The following is a 16,949-nucleotide window of genomic DNA, read 5'->3' on the forward strand; positions in this document are numbered from 1 at the left end:
GTGCGGTACGCGCCGACGTCAGCGCCACCCCGCTCCAAAGCTGAGTGCGGTACGCGCCGACGTCAGCGCCACCCCGCTCCAAAGCTGAGTGCGGTACGCGCCGACGTCAGCGCCACCTCGCTCCAAAGCAGAATGCGGTACGCGCCGACGTCAGCGCCACCCCGCTCCAAAGCTGACTGCAGGAGCCCTCGGGACGTGACACCACGGCCCCCTGTGATTCGCAGAGACGCCAACGCCGCCGCCCCTCCGATTGGCGTGACGTGTGCGTGCGTTCCCTGCTGACCCGCGCCACGTACCACCCAACCGAGCCGCCTCGCTCCCTTTCCCAGGCTGCCAATTAAACAGCAGCTCGTCAGCGCTTCCTTGAAACGCAGCCGTTCCCCTCCCTGGGGGCCTGGAAACTTGATGACTCGTGGCCTTAATCGCCCAATGGGGTTGCTGATGGTCTGTGCGTAAGATGCCAAGGCCATTGACCCCGGAAGGGCCGTTCGTCCCCTCCTTGTTTGTGGGTGTAGTCCTGCACAGACTGGAAAACTGAAATAACCAAACGCAAACTTCACCAAATGCTCCGGTAACGCAGCAAGTTTGTTTTTGCGAAATAACCGCCGGATAGTAATAACACTTGTAAAGTTGGCAACTGGGGTGCTTTGCTTATGAATGGAGTATGAGGTAGCTTTCCGACCATGAATTTGATGGCCTTAATTGTGCAGAGAATGCTCGCTGCTAACATTTGCAAAGAGGGTGCTGTAATATTCTCCACTTGTTGGGATAAGGGCAGTTCAAACAATACCTAGGCATCTCAACGCTATTCCAAACACTTCAGACCAAAGATCCAAACAATCCATCACTCGCATGCTGAACACCACCTTCACGTGTATAATGTTCATCAGTATATCCCTCCTCCTTCGGTTTTTGGGTTTCCAGTAACCCTGGAATTTCTTTACCTTGTGGGGAGCACCTTCAACTGTGGTTCCAGAATGTAGAATCACAATAAATAGCGGCTTTTCCCATGACAAACGGTTCTCAAAATGTAGTTCAAAAACAAGGATCGTGGCAAATAGAAATGGTGGGGGGGGGGGGGTGGGGGGGGGGGTGGGGGGGGGGTTGGGGGGGGGGTGGGGGGGAGAGGAGCAAATTTTATTTTGCAGATGTCAAGGCTTAGGGATTTTCAGAATTTTGCCGCTCTGTTTTGTCATTGATTCCATTGGGGACTGTTAGAAATATCTAAAAGATGAAAATAAATGTAGCTGCACAGACTCGATTAGAACTTCTTGTAAAACTAAAATGAATATATTAAAATAGTGTTTAAAGGACTGTAAAAACAACAAGTTAAATATTCATTTCTTTCATTAATTTTTAACCATATTATTTCATGTGACTTTTTTTTTAAAAAAAGCATTATTTTGTTGTATTGGTGATATTGGACCAGACCTTACCGACCTGCTCATAGTCCCCCGCACTTATACATGCCTGGCCCAGATGCAGAATTGCAATTGTGCTTGTCTGAAAGTCAATGAATATCAGGCACGAATCTCCTTTTCTAAAAATGTCTTTAACAACCAACACAGCTATCACTTCATATTTATCAGTTTTAAGTGCTGTAAATAGTTTTAATAGTTTACACCCCCCCACCTTTTTGCTTCAGTATTGACAAAGGGTTTCTACTGGAAAGGTTGACTGATCATTTCTACCAAAGGATGCTGCCTGACCTGCTGAGTTCCTCCAGCAGCTGATTGTTTGTTCAAATTTCCAGCATTTGAAGCTTTTATGTTTCTGAATTACATACAGAGTCCTGTGAAATCCCACTGATAACAGATTTCTAGACAGAAAAACACCTGTCAACAATTTCAGATTCGGTATTGCAGTCTCTCTTGGATTCCATGCCTTTGATTTTTTTTTGACCAACCTCCTTTATGAGTGTGAGTGCTGCTGTGTGAATAACTCTGAAGCAAAATTCACAGACTGTACAGCAGACTTTAATTAACTTAAACTTATACACACCAGTCTCAGTATCTTTGCTGGCTCCACATGTCTGGCTCTCAGAAGGGCTCAGCTCTAGTCTTTAGACAGGCCAGTGATTGACAGCCGGCAGGTGGGGGTAGCCTCCTAGGTTGCCTACCTGCAGGTATAGTGGTTGACCTCTACAATAGGCTCTTGGGAGTGTGACCAGTGTAGTGGTGGTATCACCACAATGAGACCATGTCAAAAGTTTTGCTAAACCCACCTAGACTGCATTAAATTCAGTGCCCTCATGGAGGAGTTACTTCAAATTAGTTAAACAAAAACTTCCTGAATGAATGATAAGCCTCCTGATTAATCTGTGCATTTCTTATTAGAAGTTTATATTATCTCTGACAATTGATTCTAATAATTTGAATGCCTTTAAAATTAAACTAGCTGGTCTGTATTTACTCAGATTATTGAATTGTAAAATTACAGAATAAGTTTAGAGAAATACTCTGATCATTGGGTATCACACCTGGGCCAGCAAGGATAAAATTATACCAGGTAAACTGTTTCCTTAGTTATCATCTTGCTGTTTACATAAAGGCAGTTCCTGGCTTATAATAGGGTTCTGTCCCTAAGAATAGTTCAAATCCTGAATCATTCATAAATTGGAAATGGGCAAGATCACACAAGGAGCTGTGACAAGAGTGTGAGCAGGTGTGGGAAGAGCAATCGCCAGTCGACTTCAATGATTAATTGAGTGAGGGAACACGTCTGCTCAAGGATTCCAGCTCTGCTCAGCCTATCCCATTCCCTGAGTTTTGTTGCAGCTTAGTGAGGTGGTGGTGGTGGGGTTGTAGGTTGGGGAGAGAAGGAACACAAAAATTCCCCATTCTTTCTCATCTACTAAAAGATGCTTGCAGCCCCACGGCAGTCAGCAAATCCATCACCAGGCATCCTACTGGTTTCCCAAATGCCCAGGAAAATACCAGGCTGGTGCTTGAAAAAGACGACATGTAATCCCACAGCAGCCAGCAAGTCCGTCGCTATATAGACTGAAACGCTGGCTAGTCAATCAATATATAGACCTCCAAGCAGCCAGCAAGTCCATAGGCTCAAACCATAATTCCCACAGAAAATACCGCCTCCACCTTAGCAGCCTTGCTCAGGTTCCTATCACATTGGCTAACTTCAAATCACTCGATTCACCTCACAGACCCACCCTTGAAGCTGTAAAGTTCAGGAAGTTGAATTTGTTTACAAATGTTTTAAAAAATCGTAATATTTTTGCAAAGTTAAAATTCATGTCAGGTCTTTAATAACTTATGGTCTTGCTATACGACCAAATCCCTTTGGATTTTCTTTGATTTCACTTGCCAGTAATTTTTTTGTACCCTCTCTTTACTTTCTAAATTTACTTTTAATTTCAGCCTTTCACTTTCTAAATTTACTTTTGATTTCACTCGTTCACTTTCTGTACTTAAAAGCTTTTGTTATATTAAGTTCTTAACATCTCTTCTTACCTTCCATGTAGTTTGAATCCAAGAGAGTATATATTTAGCATAGAACATAAAACAACACAGCACCACCCAGAAGCGGATCCTTCAGTCTATGGTGTCTGCACTGATATGATACCAAATTAAATGAATTTTGTCTGTCCATTTCCCTATATGTACATGTACTTGTGCCTAACTAAATGTCTCTTAAGCAATCTCATCTGCTTTCATACTTCACCCCCTGGCCACCACAGCACTGTGTTCCAGGGATTTACTACTTTGTGTAAAAATAATATTTGCCTTGCACATGCCTTTAAACTTTTCTCCATTCATCTTAAACTTATGTCTCTAGTATTTGACATTTCTATCCTGGTAAAATAAGTCTTGACTATCTACCCTACTGATTCTTCTTATAATTTTATAAACTTGTTTCAGGTCTTCCCGTATCCTCTGATGCACCAGAGGTATCAATATAAACGTCCATCCTCTCTATACGTTGTTTAAATAACTTCTGTAGCCTCTCCAAAGATTCACATTTTTACTGTAATGCAGAAACCAGTTTTGTACTCAAATGTACTTCAAATGTGGCCAAACCAGTTTTATGTAGTTGCTACATGGCTTCCTGAAAGTGCTGATCTTTTTCTTTGTGGATCCCTTGAACTGCCCAGTCCCAATGCTCCACATAGGCTTTAAATGACCCGTTAGAGGAACTGAGAGTTTTTTTTAAAACCCTCCATCCTCGGTGTCTGTGCCCAATATGCTGGTGCCTCTGCTGGGCCACGCACCATGAGGGGGGGGTTACAGACGCTGAGAGAGTAGCGGACTGGAGCACGGCACAAGAAACAGAACACTCCCCTGTTGAGAAGGGGAAGTATAAGAGATGACTCGATAGGAGGTGACCATGGCAGAAGACCAGTGAAGGGCTGTGATAGTACAGATTCTATCACCAATGTGTACAGATTGTAGTGTAGGTTGACTGTGATTGGCTGAGAGTGTAGCCACGCCTACTGGCAGGTCTTAAAGGGTTTCTCCTAGCCAGACCAGGTAATTCTGGACTGGTCGACCTACATGTGATACGCTCCAGTCTTCTTTTTTTTTTAAACTTTATTTAAAATTTTATGACATGAATAAAATAAAAATTACATTTAAAGAAATAATAAAAAATAAGATAATAAAAATTAGAATACTACATCATTAAACTACACAAATTAACCCCCCCAATAATTATAACACAACATTAATCATCTAATTTAAAATTAGTCCAACCCTCCCCCCAAAATAAAGAGTGAAGAATTAATTAACAATATTGTAAATAAAATAAAAAAAACCCCACTTACACAAAAGGATAAAACTTAACAACAAAAAAATTACTAACAACAAAAAAATATCAATACTAAAATAATACCCTTAAACATATATTTAAATCAAACATAATACATGTATTTAACAAATGAAATCCACTTTAAAACTAAGTTCAAATATTAAAATCATATATCAACCACATATCTGTTATTCAAAAAAATCATAATAATACATAAATACAGAATTTCCATTAATACCAAGTTTCCTTTATAATTCATCGAGAGAACAAAAACATCCCTTAGAAAAACAATCACGCTCCAGTCTTCTAGTTAATAAAAGCCTTGGTTTGGATCAACAAGCCTTTGATTCTTTCGACGCGCTTTACAAGGGCTAAGCGGCTGAAGGACTGTTTTGTTGAGTAAGTGTCAGGATTAGTGGATTCAAAGAGAAATGAGTCTGGACACGTGTTTGCAATCAAACAAAACGTTATTAACACAATAATTAATAAGATACAATTTAAAAGGGAGCATAGGAATATACGTATAGAATTTATAAGCATGGGAACATATGCACAGAATTTATAAGGGAGCGTGGGAACACAGGCACAATTTATAAGGAGCATGGGAACCAATTGTAGCGGGAGATAAACAGGGAAGAATGTTAGAAGTACTAATTTACACAGTAGTAATTTACACAGGCGATGCAGTTATTTGCACCCTATAAGCAGGGGTTATGCACCCCCTCCCAGACCCCTGAATAAGGGGAGGTGGATCTGTATACACAGGGGTATTCGCACACTCTTGGAATCCTGATCAGTTGAGAGTGGCGGCTCTACTGCCAGTATTGCTATATTGCAATTTGAGCTATAGCAATACCATGACTCAGCTTCACTGCAGTATGCACCTTACCTGCGACCCTTCCAAGTAATGAATGCAACAGCAACCTGGCATGGAGTGGTGTCCAAGGCTAGCACTACAAGGCAGAGAGAGAGTGAGTATCCTCAGTGCTGGTGCTAAATACAGGGTTCTAACCAATAAGGACTCTGATAAGGTGTACACTGACCAGTGGTCTGAGCCCAATCTTAACTGGCTTTCTACCTGCAGTTTGTAGCATTGCCTATAACTTTGTAACTTCAAGTGAAACAAAGAGTACACCATGTTCTGACAGGTGATGTGACATCCAAATGAGTTTTAGGTGGGGAGCCCACGTGACCACCAGCAATAGGCAGGGAGTCTTTCCCACACAACAAGGACCCACTCAGGCTGCAGGCGACTTGTGATCAAAACTGTGGGTTGCTAGAGACTGACTCACGGGAACCAGGTATCAGAACCAGAATTCGAGATGATGCTGAGGGCAAGAAAGGCTCCTGAAGGGTCTCAGGTGCTGAAGGCTTCCTGATTGTATTGGAGCTTTGGATCTGGAGTTTGGATTGCCAATGGTTTGAACTACCTGCAGAGGCTGCGTGATTGCTGGAGGGACTTTCTTTTGGTTCTCTTTCTCCTATTGTTAGAGGCACCAGGCAATGTTCAGGGTGACTCTATGTTTATAGTATGGCAGACAAAAGTTAATTATGTATATTACATTTTTAAAGGAGTTATTATGTGATAATAAAAGAAACCTTTGAATATTCTTGAATGCCTTTCTTTGAATCCCTGAGACTGATAAAAACCTTTTGCCATGTGTTTCTAGCTCACTTTTGGAGAATACCTTCTCAGACCAATAAAATTCATATTCCTTGACTGGCCTAGTTCCAAATGAATTATGAACACCATCACCAAATGCTTTCTTACTGACTTTGCCCAGCTTCGGTCCCTTACTTATATTAATTTAAAATTGCCTCACTCATGTTAACCTTCTGATAAGCTGGAAAAATATCTTCTCCTGAATGCAATTTAGTAATTTTGCATCCTTTATACCTTTTTGATTGACGACTTCTCAGTAAGTATGATGATTCAACTTATCCACTTGTACTACAGTTGTGTGTATTTGTCAGATATTTGCCTGGAAATTTGCTTCTCTACTTGGACTATTTGGAGGACCTCATTAAATTCCTAACATTGAGATTGCTTCTTTTCTATTTTTTGACTATTTGATGATCCACCATTATTTTTTAAGCAATTTTATCATCTCTTTTTACCACCTTCTCTAGCTCATCTGAAAACCTTGTAACCAGCAATATTAAGATGCTCATATTTTCTCTCCTTCAGTATTAGCTAAAATATTTTCACATCTTCAGTGTCTTCATTCATGCATCTGCCTGCTTAACTGAACTTGGCCATGTACCATTAAATACAAGCCGTCTTCTTGCATGTCAATTTTCAAATGTTTGTTAACTTGGCCTTTCAAGTTCTTTCGTTATCTGTTGGCTCCTTTTTCAGTTCTGCTTTTCTCCCTTTAAAGCTTTCCGTCCCGTGACAAGATTTTTAAAAACTTACTGCAGCAACATAATCAAACTTGCTGGTGATGAGCATTATTTAGGTGCTAATATTTTAGTCTGAACTGTTAGAATGATAGAATCCCACAACACAGAAATAGGTCCTTTGGCCAACTTGTTCATGTTGACCAATCTAGGCCCATTTTCCTATGTTTGGTCCATATGTATCTAAATGTTTCCCATCCATGTACTTGTCAAAATGTCTTTTGAACATGGCAATTGTCCTTTCATCTACTACTTATTCTAGCAGCTTATTCCATATATCCACCATCATCTGTGTGAATAAGGTGCCCCTCAGATCCATTTTAAATCATTTCCTTCTGACCTTAAATCTAAGCTCTCAAGTATTAGAATGGCTTATTCTGGGAAAAACACTATGATTATTTAGCTTATCTATGAACATCATGATTTTATAAAGCACTATAAGGTTTCCCCTTTTGCACTTCTATGTTCCAGGGAGAAAAGTTACAGTCTATCCAGCCTCTCTTCATTATCTAAGCTTTCCAGTCTCAATAACATTTTCATGAATCTTTTCTGCACCCTTTCAATCTTAATGATATCATTCTCTCTTTCCTCAGGATTGCTCCCATTGCCCAAGAGTGTAAAGCCCTTCTTCCTGAACTACTTCTCAAGCCATTTATTCATCTTCACTGTTCTATTTCTTTACTCACTAGGGTGTGGCACAGGGAGCAATCAGGATATGTTACCCTCAAGACCATGCAAATCCTAAGGAAAAAATTTACCTGCAGTATCTCATTCATATTTGGCACCAGTGTAGACGATGATCTCTGACTGTTACACTCCCTCTTCAGAATATTCTTCAGCTATTTATGTCTTTGATTCAGGCATCAGAGAGGCAAGATAACACGTATTTTCTCTCCTAATTATGGAATACCTAAACCTATTGATCATCCTTCTTTCTCCCTGTATGGTTATGGCTTTGGCTGCTGTTCAAATCAATATCCCATTCCCCATCAGTATTAAAACCAATTACTGGTTGGAGGGCCCATACCCTTTGTCAGCTCTATTTTGTCTTAGCATTCACCCAGTTTCTCTTTTGACTTCTTTCTTGAGCTGTGGGGTGACGACATCCTGAGTATGTTATCCAGCCTTAGTTGATGAACTTTAATGATATCAGCTGCTGCTCCAGCTGACAACATTTCCTGTACCTGCAGTGTTTAGGATATGGGAAGTATTCTGGAGTCCATACAACATATTTTGTACTGGTCTTAGGTGCCTTAGCTTGAACTCTTGTTAAATAACCTAATGAGCAGAGATAAAGTACCAAAATAACAACTGTTCCAAGATGTATAGGAGCAATAATCTGTGGAATTGGGCTCCATGCTATTCTTCTAAATATGCATACAACCCAGTTATGAAAGTGAAACCCTCCTGTTACCATCTAATGTCTGCCTCTACTGAGAGGAATTACTAGGTAACCATGTCCACCTGGCTATCTCACTAATTGGGCAAATGTCACATTCAAAAAGGATTTGTATAATTGATGAGCATTATAACATAAACTGCGAGCTAAAGTCAGACAAATTAAATGCTAACTGCCTTAAGTTACAAAATTCTAAAAAGAGATCAAAAATTATATCCTTTACAATTGCTCCACTGGCCAAAATCCCTGATTTTGTGTTCTGTACGAATAGTACTGTGTGGAACAAGTGACTTGAAATTTACCTGTTTGTGCTGCCACATCTACTGTATGCAAACATACAAATTCTTCATTCCATACAGTATAATAGTATGCTGTGACAAATTCTGACTACAGGTGATACCTGCGCTACAGAAGGAGGAGGGGGTTGCTTTCATAGAACACGTAATCATGATTTTCAATAATATGGAGCTAAGCTATCAGTGCAAGCATAAAGTTGAAAATAAAATCTTTTTTTTCCCCCACACAAATTTCATGAGAGCTCATTTTATTTTGTATCTTAAACTTTTGGGTAGTGCTTTGTGAATTCTGTAAAGACATATTTCCATTACCTCACAGATTTAATTATGGTACAGGTACTTCTCAACTTACGACAGTAATTGGAACCGAAGTGGACATAAGTCAGAATTTTGCCCCTGCATGTGAAGTGCTGAAGTCTTAAAACACACCTTTTAAACAAATCTTTCTTTCATCGTAGATTTGATGATAACAAAAAGCTTCCTAAATTTGTCGATCAACCTTGGTGAACCTTTCCACATTTTGGTCCATGCTTACCTTGCTAGTCGGCATCCTGGGGTCCATCATCTGGGCATGGCCATCTTTATTTCTGTGCGTACATTCGAGTCTTTGGTTGGCCCATGTGTGAGAGTTAAGCTCCCTAAATCTATTGAATTTGCGCCTTTAACTCTTGCGCATGCGCCAACCGAACTCCAATACGTGAACCCACCATGCATGCACCAACCGAAGACTCACTCAGTGAAAGGTAACAGGGATCCTGTTCTCCCTATTGTTGTGCACTTCTGGGACAACATGGTCTTGTCAACATAGCCCTGAATGAGGATGCTTGTCTTCTAAGTCCTTCAAATGCCATCTCCTCACACACCATTGTCTAATGATATCCTGTTCAATCCATACCTTGTGATCTACCCAACCACACTGAAAATACTGATCATTGACTAGAATGTTCATTCTGATCTTGATGCCCAAATTGCTAATATTCTTTTCAAACAAAGTATTGAGACCTAATAGCTAATACATGGAACTTTCAAAAAGTGTTGATGAATTAGAAATATGAAAAGTGAGGGTTGCTATGTTAGTTATCCCTTAATTGTTTTGTTATTCATGAATGAACAGATCTTTCTTATTTGTGACTCATTGACTTTGTAGACGAACCCAACATGCACTACTACATGGGGATTGATGTGGGGACCTCAAGTGTACGGGGAGCACTTGTAGACCAGAATGGCAAGGTGATCGTCCAGGCTGAACAACCAATCCAGATCTGGGAGCCGCAACTAGATTACTATGAACAGTCTTCTGCGGATATTTGGACAGCATGCTGTACAGTTTCAAAGGTACATTTATAAGAATTGTAACATGACAATATTGAACAAAAGAACTATTCATAGACTAAGCTGTATTTTTGTAAGACAGAATCCAGCACCTATTTAAGACATTGAAATGGAACACCATAGTTTTGTTAACTCTCAATGCATTTGTAAATACTAATGACAATGACACAAGTAACCTTAGTCCTTGTGCCAGTTGGCAGGAGGTACATGATTATTAATGAAACATTTCCAACTTTTCCTGAGTGAGCAATTGGCAAACAGTTACCTTCATAAAACCAAACTTTCCTGGCATGAGTTTTTGAGCATTTATGATTTTCTTGATGGAATGAATGTTGAACCATTGGAAAAGAGCACTGTTGTTGGTTATTTTGGAACCAGCTCATTTTTTTCTATGCTGTACTTCAACATTATATTTAACTGTCTCTCAATTGCCAGAAATAGACTTTGTTCCCAAGAATAATATGTTTACTCTAGAAAGTGACAGGCTCGATATGATGTCCAAGAGATTTTAAAAGAGCCCACATTTTTGTGATTAAAAACTTTGAAACTTCATTAGATAGCCACGCAAGTGAATTTTGAGGAAAATGTCATTATATGAAAAAAATATTGTAATGGTAAAAATTAACATTAAATTTTATTATTGCATTTCTTTTCATTTGATAGAAAATAGTTCAGGCAGTTGATCTGAGCTATATCCGAGGTGTAGGCTTTGACGCCACCTGTTCGCTTGTTGTACTTGATGGAAACTTTGAACCTCTAGCTGTCAATGCAGAAGGTAAATCTGTCATTATTTCCCATTACATAAGAGAGACATATATACATGCACATATATATGTGTGTATATGTATGTATAGAAGTTTTAGTTGTGATAAAATTACAATTAAAGGGTAAAAATTAAACCATGACTTCTAATTCTTTGCAGCATATTATTATGTAACATGGTCAGCTTTGCTTAAAGTAAAAAAATACCTTCAGAGTCATGCAGTACGATATTAATCCATGAAGAGTCTATTGTCATATACGTAAGTACAATGTACAGATTCAAAGAAAGTCTTATTTGCAGGTATATAAAGAATCCTTTAAGTATAATTACTACCTATGACACTATGAAGGGAAAAAAATATAATAAGAATAAAATGAAAATAAAAAAAATATCAAATGAATATTTATAGTTTGGCTCTACTTTCTAAGGAGTTTGAGGACATTCAACATGTTGTCAAATGCTCTATAAAACGTCTACAAGTGCACTGCAGAAAGTGTACAGCCTGGTTGCATCACAGCCTCGTTTGGAAACTCAATAAGAAGGCTGCAGAAAATAGCATACCTCGCCAAATTCATCAAGGGGACTGACCTTGCATCCATTGAAGGAACCTATGAGAAGCACAGGCTCACGAAAGCAGATACCATTACAAAGGATCGTTATCGCCTTAGTGAGGTTCTCTTCTCACTGCTACTTTGAAGTGGAAGGTACAGAAGCCTGAAATATAGCACTTGCAGCTTCAAGAACTTTTTTTCCAAGAGCTATCAGGCTCTTAAACCTTTGCTGATGTTTGAAGGTAGCAACAAAAAGAGAGCATGGCTAGGGTGATTGGGATCTTTTATGATTCTTGTTGCCTTCCTGAGGGAGCATCGCATAGATGCCTTCAGTGGATGAGAGGTTGGTGCCCATGATAGGTTTGGCTTTGTCTGCTACTCTCTTTAACCTTTTTGTGTTCCTATGCATTAAAGTTTCCTGGATTCGGAGAAATTACACTGCACAGTATTGCTTGCCAATTATTCACTATGAGATTGCAGGTTTACAGATTGGCAGGATTTATAATTTGTCCTCTTGACCAATTCAAGCATACTAAAAATCCAATCAACTATATCTAATGAAGCTTTAGTAGCTTCATTCTCTGTACTTGCCATAGGCTTCTTTTGTATTTTTCTTAATTCATCCTTGCAGGACTCTTTATCCTGTTGAGTCTAATGTGAGTGTTGATAAAATTATTTGAGAATATACTACATGTAAAGTTTGCGATAAACCAATGATTGTATGGCTTTGTTAGTGATAAACTTGTTGGACCAATTTGAATGAGTTTTTGAAGAAGTAATGAAGTGCATTGATAAAGGCAACGGAGTTGATGGAATCTTTATGGACTTCAGTAAGGGCTTTGGTAAGGCGAATGGGAAATAATGTCCAAAAGATTAAGAGCTCATGAGATCAAGGGCAAGTTGAAAATTGAATCCAGGAGCAGCTTAATTGTAAGAGACAGAGAGATTTGGTTCTGTGACTGAAGCTCATGACCAGTGGTATGCTGGTAACTGATTTGGAAGTTTTTTCAGGAGGCTTGATGAGTTAGTCTGCAGATTTTCTACCTGTTCTAAACATTTCCTTGGCATGGTAGTCCAGGTAGATATCACTATCTGAGTATAAAAACGTGCTTCGCAAACGTTCCGTAAACTTTTTCTCTCTCATCTTAAACCTAAGCCTATCTACTATCCCTCTGCCCATTTTACTAACTGATCAGATTTCAGATTTATTGTCAGAGAACATACATGACATCACATACAACCCTTAGATTCCTTTTTCCTGCGGGTGTGGCAGAATTACCTCTAATTGGTAGTGCAAAAAATAAACTGGTCTCAGTGTAAAAATATAAACAAGTAAAAGAAGTGTAAACAGATAATGAATGTAAATGATATGTACCTGGACTACCATGCCAGGGAAATGTTTAGAACAGGTAGAAAATAACATTTAAGAGGGATTTAGACAGACACATGAACTGAAAGAAAATGGAAGGATATAGACCCTGTGCAGGAATATCAGAATAATTTAGATCAGAAATCCCTATGCCAGAGTTGTAAGGAATTACTTAAGGTGGTATGTGAGTGGAAAGAAAAAGTTTGAAAACCACTGTTTTGACTCGTTATGTAAACAGTTTAAGAACTCCAAAGGAAATGGGGCATTGACAATTTTCCTAAAGCAAAATATTTCAGTAACAATTGGGTCTAGAGCAGTGGTTCTCAACATTTTTATCCTACTCACGTGCCACTTTAAGTAATCCCTTACTAATTCCAGAGCACCTATGGTATAGGGATTACTTAAGGTGTTTGGTGGTGGAAACCATTGATTGAGATTGATAGCATGGTTGTCACAGACATGATGATCTGAAGGGAATGTTCCTGAGTTGTACTTTTAGATGTTATAATATTGAAAACAGAAAACTAAAAAACCCAAAAATCTACGTTATAAATTAATTTTTAAAAATCTTAATAAAACAAAAATATAAGCACAGTGTTACAAGATCAAACCAGCAACCAGAAGGCATATCACACAGAGGTAAAGATGAACAATTACTTTATTAACAAAAATTCACCTTCAAACTTTAATTCAAAATTCCCCCCCACCCCCCACTTTTTATAACAATGCCCACTGGTTACTATGCAAATCTCTATAACAGTGTAAAACTAATAAATCCCCCAGCCTAAATATAACATATGTAATTAAAGTCTAAGTTATATTTCCAACCAGCCCACAGAAAAACTTAGACACAAAACAAACACACAACATACAAGACTCACAAAACTTCGATCTCAACCGAAGCAAAGATCACAAACAAAATTCAGTTTGTTTGGTAAACTGAAGCCAAAAGATCTTTGATAGAGAGCACATAATTCGAAGTTGTCTTATTGTTACTTGCAGAGAGAGGAGCAATGGCTTGGTCCAGATCCTTCTGGCTGCCTTCGGAATGTTCATCCTTTTCTCAAATCCCAACATTCTAAACTGTCTTCCAGACAATAACTCATGTTTTGGGCCTCCTTCCACTCCACAGCACCCCCAGTGGTGGTTTATCATCCAAGTCCAGAAATTTTTAGATCATTTTCTGCACATGCTCAGTTCATTTCCCACACTCTCAGCAGTCCACCTTCACCTTGGCTATCTAAGGCAAACTCACTTTTTAACATAAAACCACACAACACATAGGCCAATACACAACACAGAACTCTATAACACCTCCCCTGCTAAAAAAAAATTGTTCCACAAAACAAATTTTTAACAATTAATGGAAGTATTACATAAATAAAATAAAATAAACACTCCATTTTTTACAGTAAGTATGTGAAACTACTCAGATTACATATTGACAAACAATCTGCTATTATGTTATCCATTCCCTTTATATGTGTAATAATTAAATCATACTCTTGTAGCATTAAGCACCAGTTCAATAACCGTCTGTTCTTATTTTTCATTTTAGACAGAAAAACTAATGGATTATGATCAGTATATATTATTAATAGTTTTTGAGCAGTACATCAAAATGTTGCAATGCTAAAACAAACACTAATAACTCCTTCTTAATGGTTGAATAATTTCATTGATGGTCGTTAAACTTTTTCGAGAAGTACGAAATGGGATGTTTTACTTTATCACCATCCTTCTTCTGTAACAGTATAGCACCAAACACTTCATCACTAGCGTCCACAGCTAAAGAGAATGGCTTTTCAAAGTTAGGGGACACAAGTACAGGCTGATGGTATAAAATGGCCTTTAACTACAGAAACGCTTCCTGGCATGCATCTGACCAGATAAATTTTTCTTTCTTTCCAATGGGAGTGCAATTTCTGCAAAGTTTTTACAAAATCTAGGTTAGTAGCCAATCATACCTAGAAATCTCCGAAGAGCTTTCTTATTACCAGGGATAGGGAACACAGTGATAGCCGATACTTTTGCTCCAATCGATGCCACCTGTCCCTGTCCTACCACATAACCCAGATAAATTACAGTGGCATGTTCAAACTCACTCTTGTGCAAATTCACTGTGAGGTGTGCTTCCACCAGTCTCTGAAACAACTGCTCTAATTCAAGCATGTGTTCTTCCCAGGTATTCGTACTAATTACTAAATCATTGATATAGGCTCCTGTGTGCTCTAAACCCTGAATTACTGCATTAATCATTCTCTGAAATGTGCCAGGTGCATTTTTCATCCCAAAAGGCATAACATTATACTCATACAATCCCGAAGGTGTAACAAATGCAGAAATCTCCCTGCCTTTCTCTGTCAAAGGAACACACCAGTATCCTTTTAAGAGATCAATCTTTGTAAGAAACTTAGCCTTCCCCACCTTATCTATAAAATCACCTATTCTGGAAATAGGGAACACATCAGTCTTTGTCACCATGTTTACCTTTCAATAATCTGTACAAAACCTAATTGAGCCATCTGCCTTAGGCACCAGAACACAGGGTGAACTCCAATTTGAACTTGATTTTCGGATGATGTCATTTTTGAGCATATAATCCACCTCTTGTTCCAACAATCTGCTCTTTTCCTGATTAACTCGGTAAGGATGCTGCTTAATAGGCTTAACATCACTGACCTCCACATCATGACAAACCACAGTAGTTCTTCTTGGAACATCTAGGAATATATCCTTAAATTTCATAAGTAATGTCTTCATTGCTTCCCTTTCTAATTTAGTTAAATGCATTAACTTGATGTCTAAGATTAAACTCCATCCACCGGCAGACTTGATCTTATCCCTATCGTAACCAGGCCATTAACTAAGTCTGATTTCATCACTATTCTTTGGAAAGGTATAGGCTCTGCTTCACCATCAATGCCTTTAATTAAATTTTCATCTCCAGTATCGGTCTCCTCACCAAAATTCAAAACATTGCTTAATACAAGTGATTGGGCTGCTCCAGTATCCCACAGGATTTTAACTAGCACTTGATTGGATTCTTCTTTAACCAAAATGAAAACTTCAGTCATGAATGGTTTAAAAATATCCCTAACTTTCTCACTCTGATCACAGGCAGTTGGTACCACCCCTTTCTCTTTCTTCCTTTTCAGTACAGGACAATTTGCTATTATATGCCCTGGCTTCTTTCATTAGTGGCAAATAAGAGTCAAAGATTTTTCCTTCACCCTTTCATCTTCCTCTCTTCCTTTAACCTCACTTTTAGATTTTCTTTCCCCTCTACTTGGATTATCAGCAGTATTTCTTTGAAAGGTTTTCCCTAGTGTCCACTTAGGCTTGTGGGTTAAAGCATATTCCTCTGCGAATTTAGCCAATTCTTGCCAAGTTTTTCTATTTTTCTCTGCCAAGTACACTTGAATATCGTCAGGAACGCAATTTCTAATCTCCTCAATCAGAATGATTTCCCTCAATAAATCAAAGTTATTTTCTACTTTCATTGCGACACACCACCGATCAAAACACACAACCTTCCTATAAGCAAAATCCAGGTAAGATTGGGTTGCTGCCCTTTTTAAATTCCTCAATTTTTGTCTATAAACCTCTGGGACTAGTTCATAAGATCGGAGTATAGCCTGCTTTACAAATTCGTAATTAGCTGCTTGTTGTACCGTGAGACACAAATACACCTGTTGGGCTCTCCCTTTAAGGACACTTTGGAGCAGGAGTGACCACTGGTTTGGTGGCCATTTTAAATTTACAGCTACTTTCTCAAAATGGTAAAAATACTGGTCTATTTCAGCTTCCTCAAATGGAGGAACTAACCTCACTTCTCTACTGACCAGGAACTTCTCCTCATGACCAGCACGTGGGTTTTGGGCTTCTCCTCCTTGGTTTAGGGTTTGCCTCAATTTTGCTAGTTCTAGCTCATGTTTCCATTCTTTCTCTCTCTCTCCTCCCTTGCGGCTGCCCTTTCCTCCATTTCTGCCTGCCTTACTGGTTCCCGTTTGGCTTTCCTTTCTGTCTCTCTTTTTTCCTCTAACTTTAGTTTTGTCAAAACCAACTTTACCTC

General features: G+C 38.9%; 1 protein-coding gene across 7 annotated transcripts in view; it reads left to right on the top strand.

The window, feature by feature from the left end:
• The first annotated feature begins 302 nt into the window (after positions 1-302).
• Positions 303-16,949, top strand: part of fggy (FGGY carbohydrate kinase domain containing) — a 347,777-nt gene continuing 331,130 nt past the window's right edge. For 2 of the 7 annotated variants that reach the window (XM_069938508.1, XM_069938507.1), the window contains exons 1-3: positions 304-571; positions 10,007-10,194; positions 10,855-10,966. In XM_069938508.1, coding sequence (XP_069794609.1) covers positions 10,018-10,194; positions 10,855-10,966 — 289 coding nt within the window. In that variant the 5' untranslated portion in view covers positions 304-571; positions 10,007-10,017. Of the gene's footprint in view, positions 572-10,006; positions 10,195-10,854; positions 10,967-16,949 lie in introns of those variants that run through there. The other 5 variants (XM_069938509.1, XM_069938511.1, XM_069938506.1 and 2 more) reach the window with 5 other exon arrangements.

The sequence above is a fragment of the Narcine bancroftii genome, chromosome 5 (genome assembly GCF_036971445.1).
Source record: "Narcine bancroftii isolate sNarBan1 chromosome 5, sNarBan1.hap1, whole genome shotgun sequence".
In the NCBI taxonomy this organism is placed as follows: Eukaryota; Metazoa; Chordata; class Chondrichthyes; order Torpediniformes; family Narcinidae; genus Narcine; species Narcine bancroftii.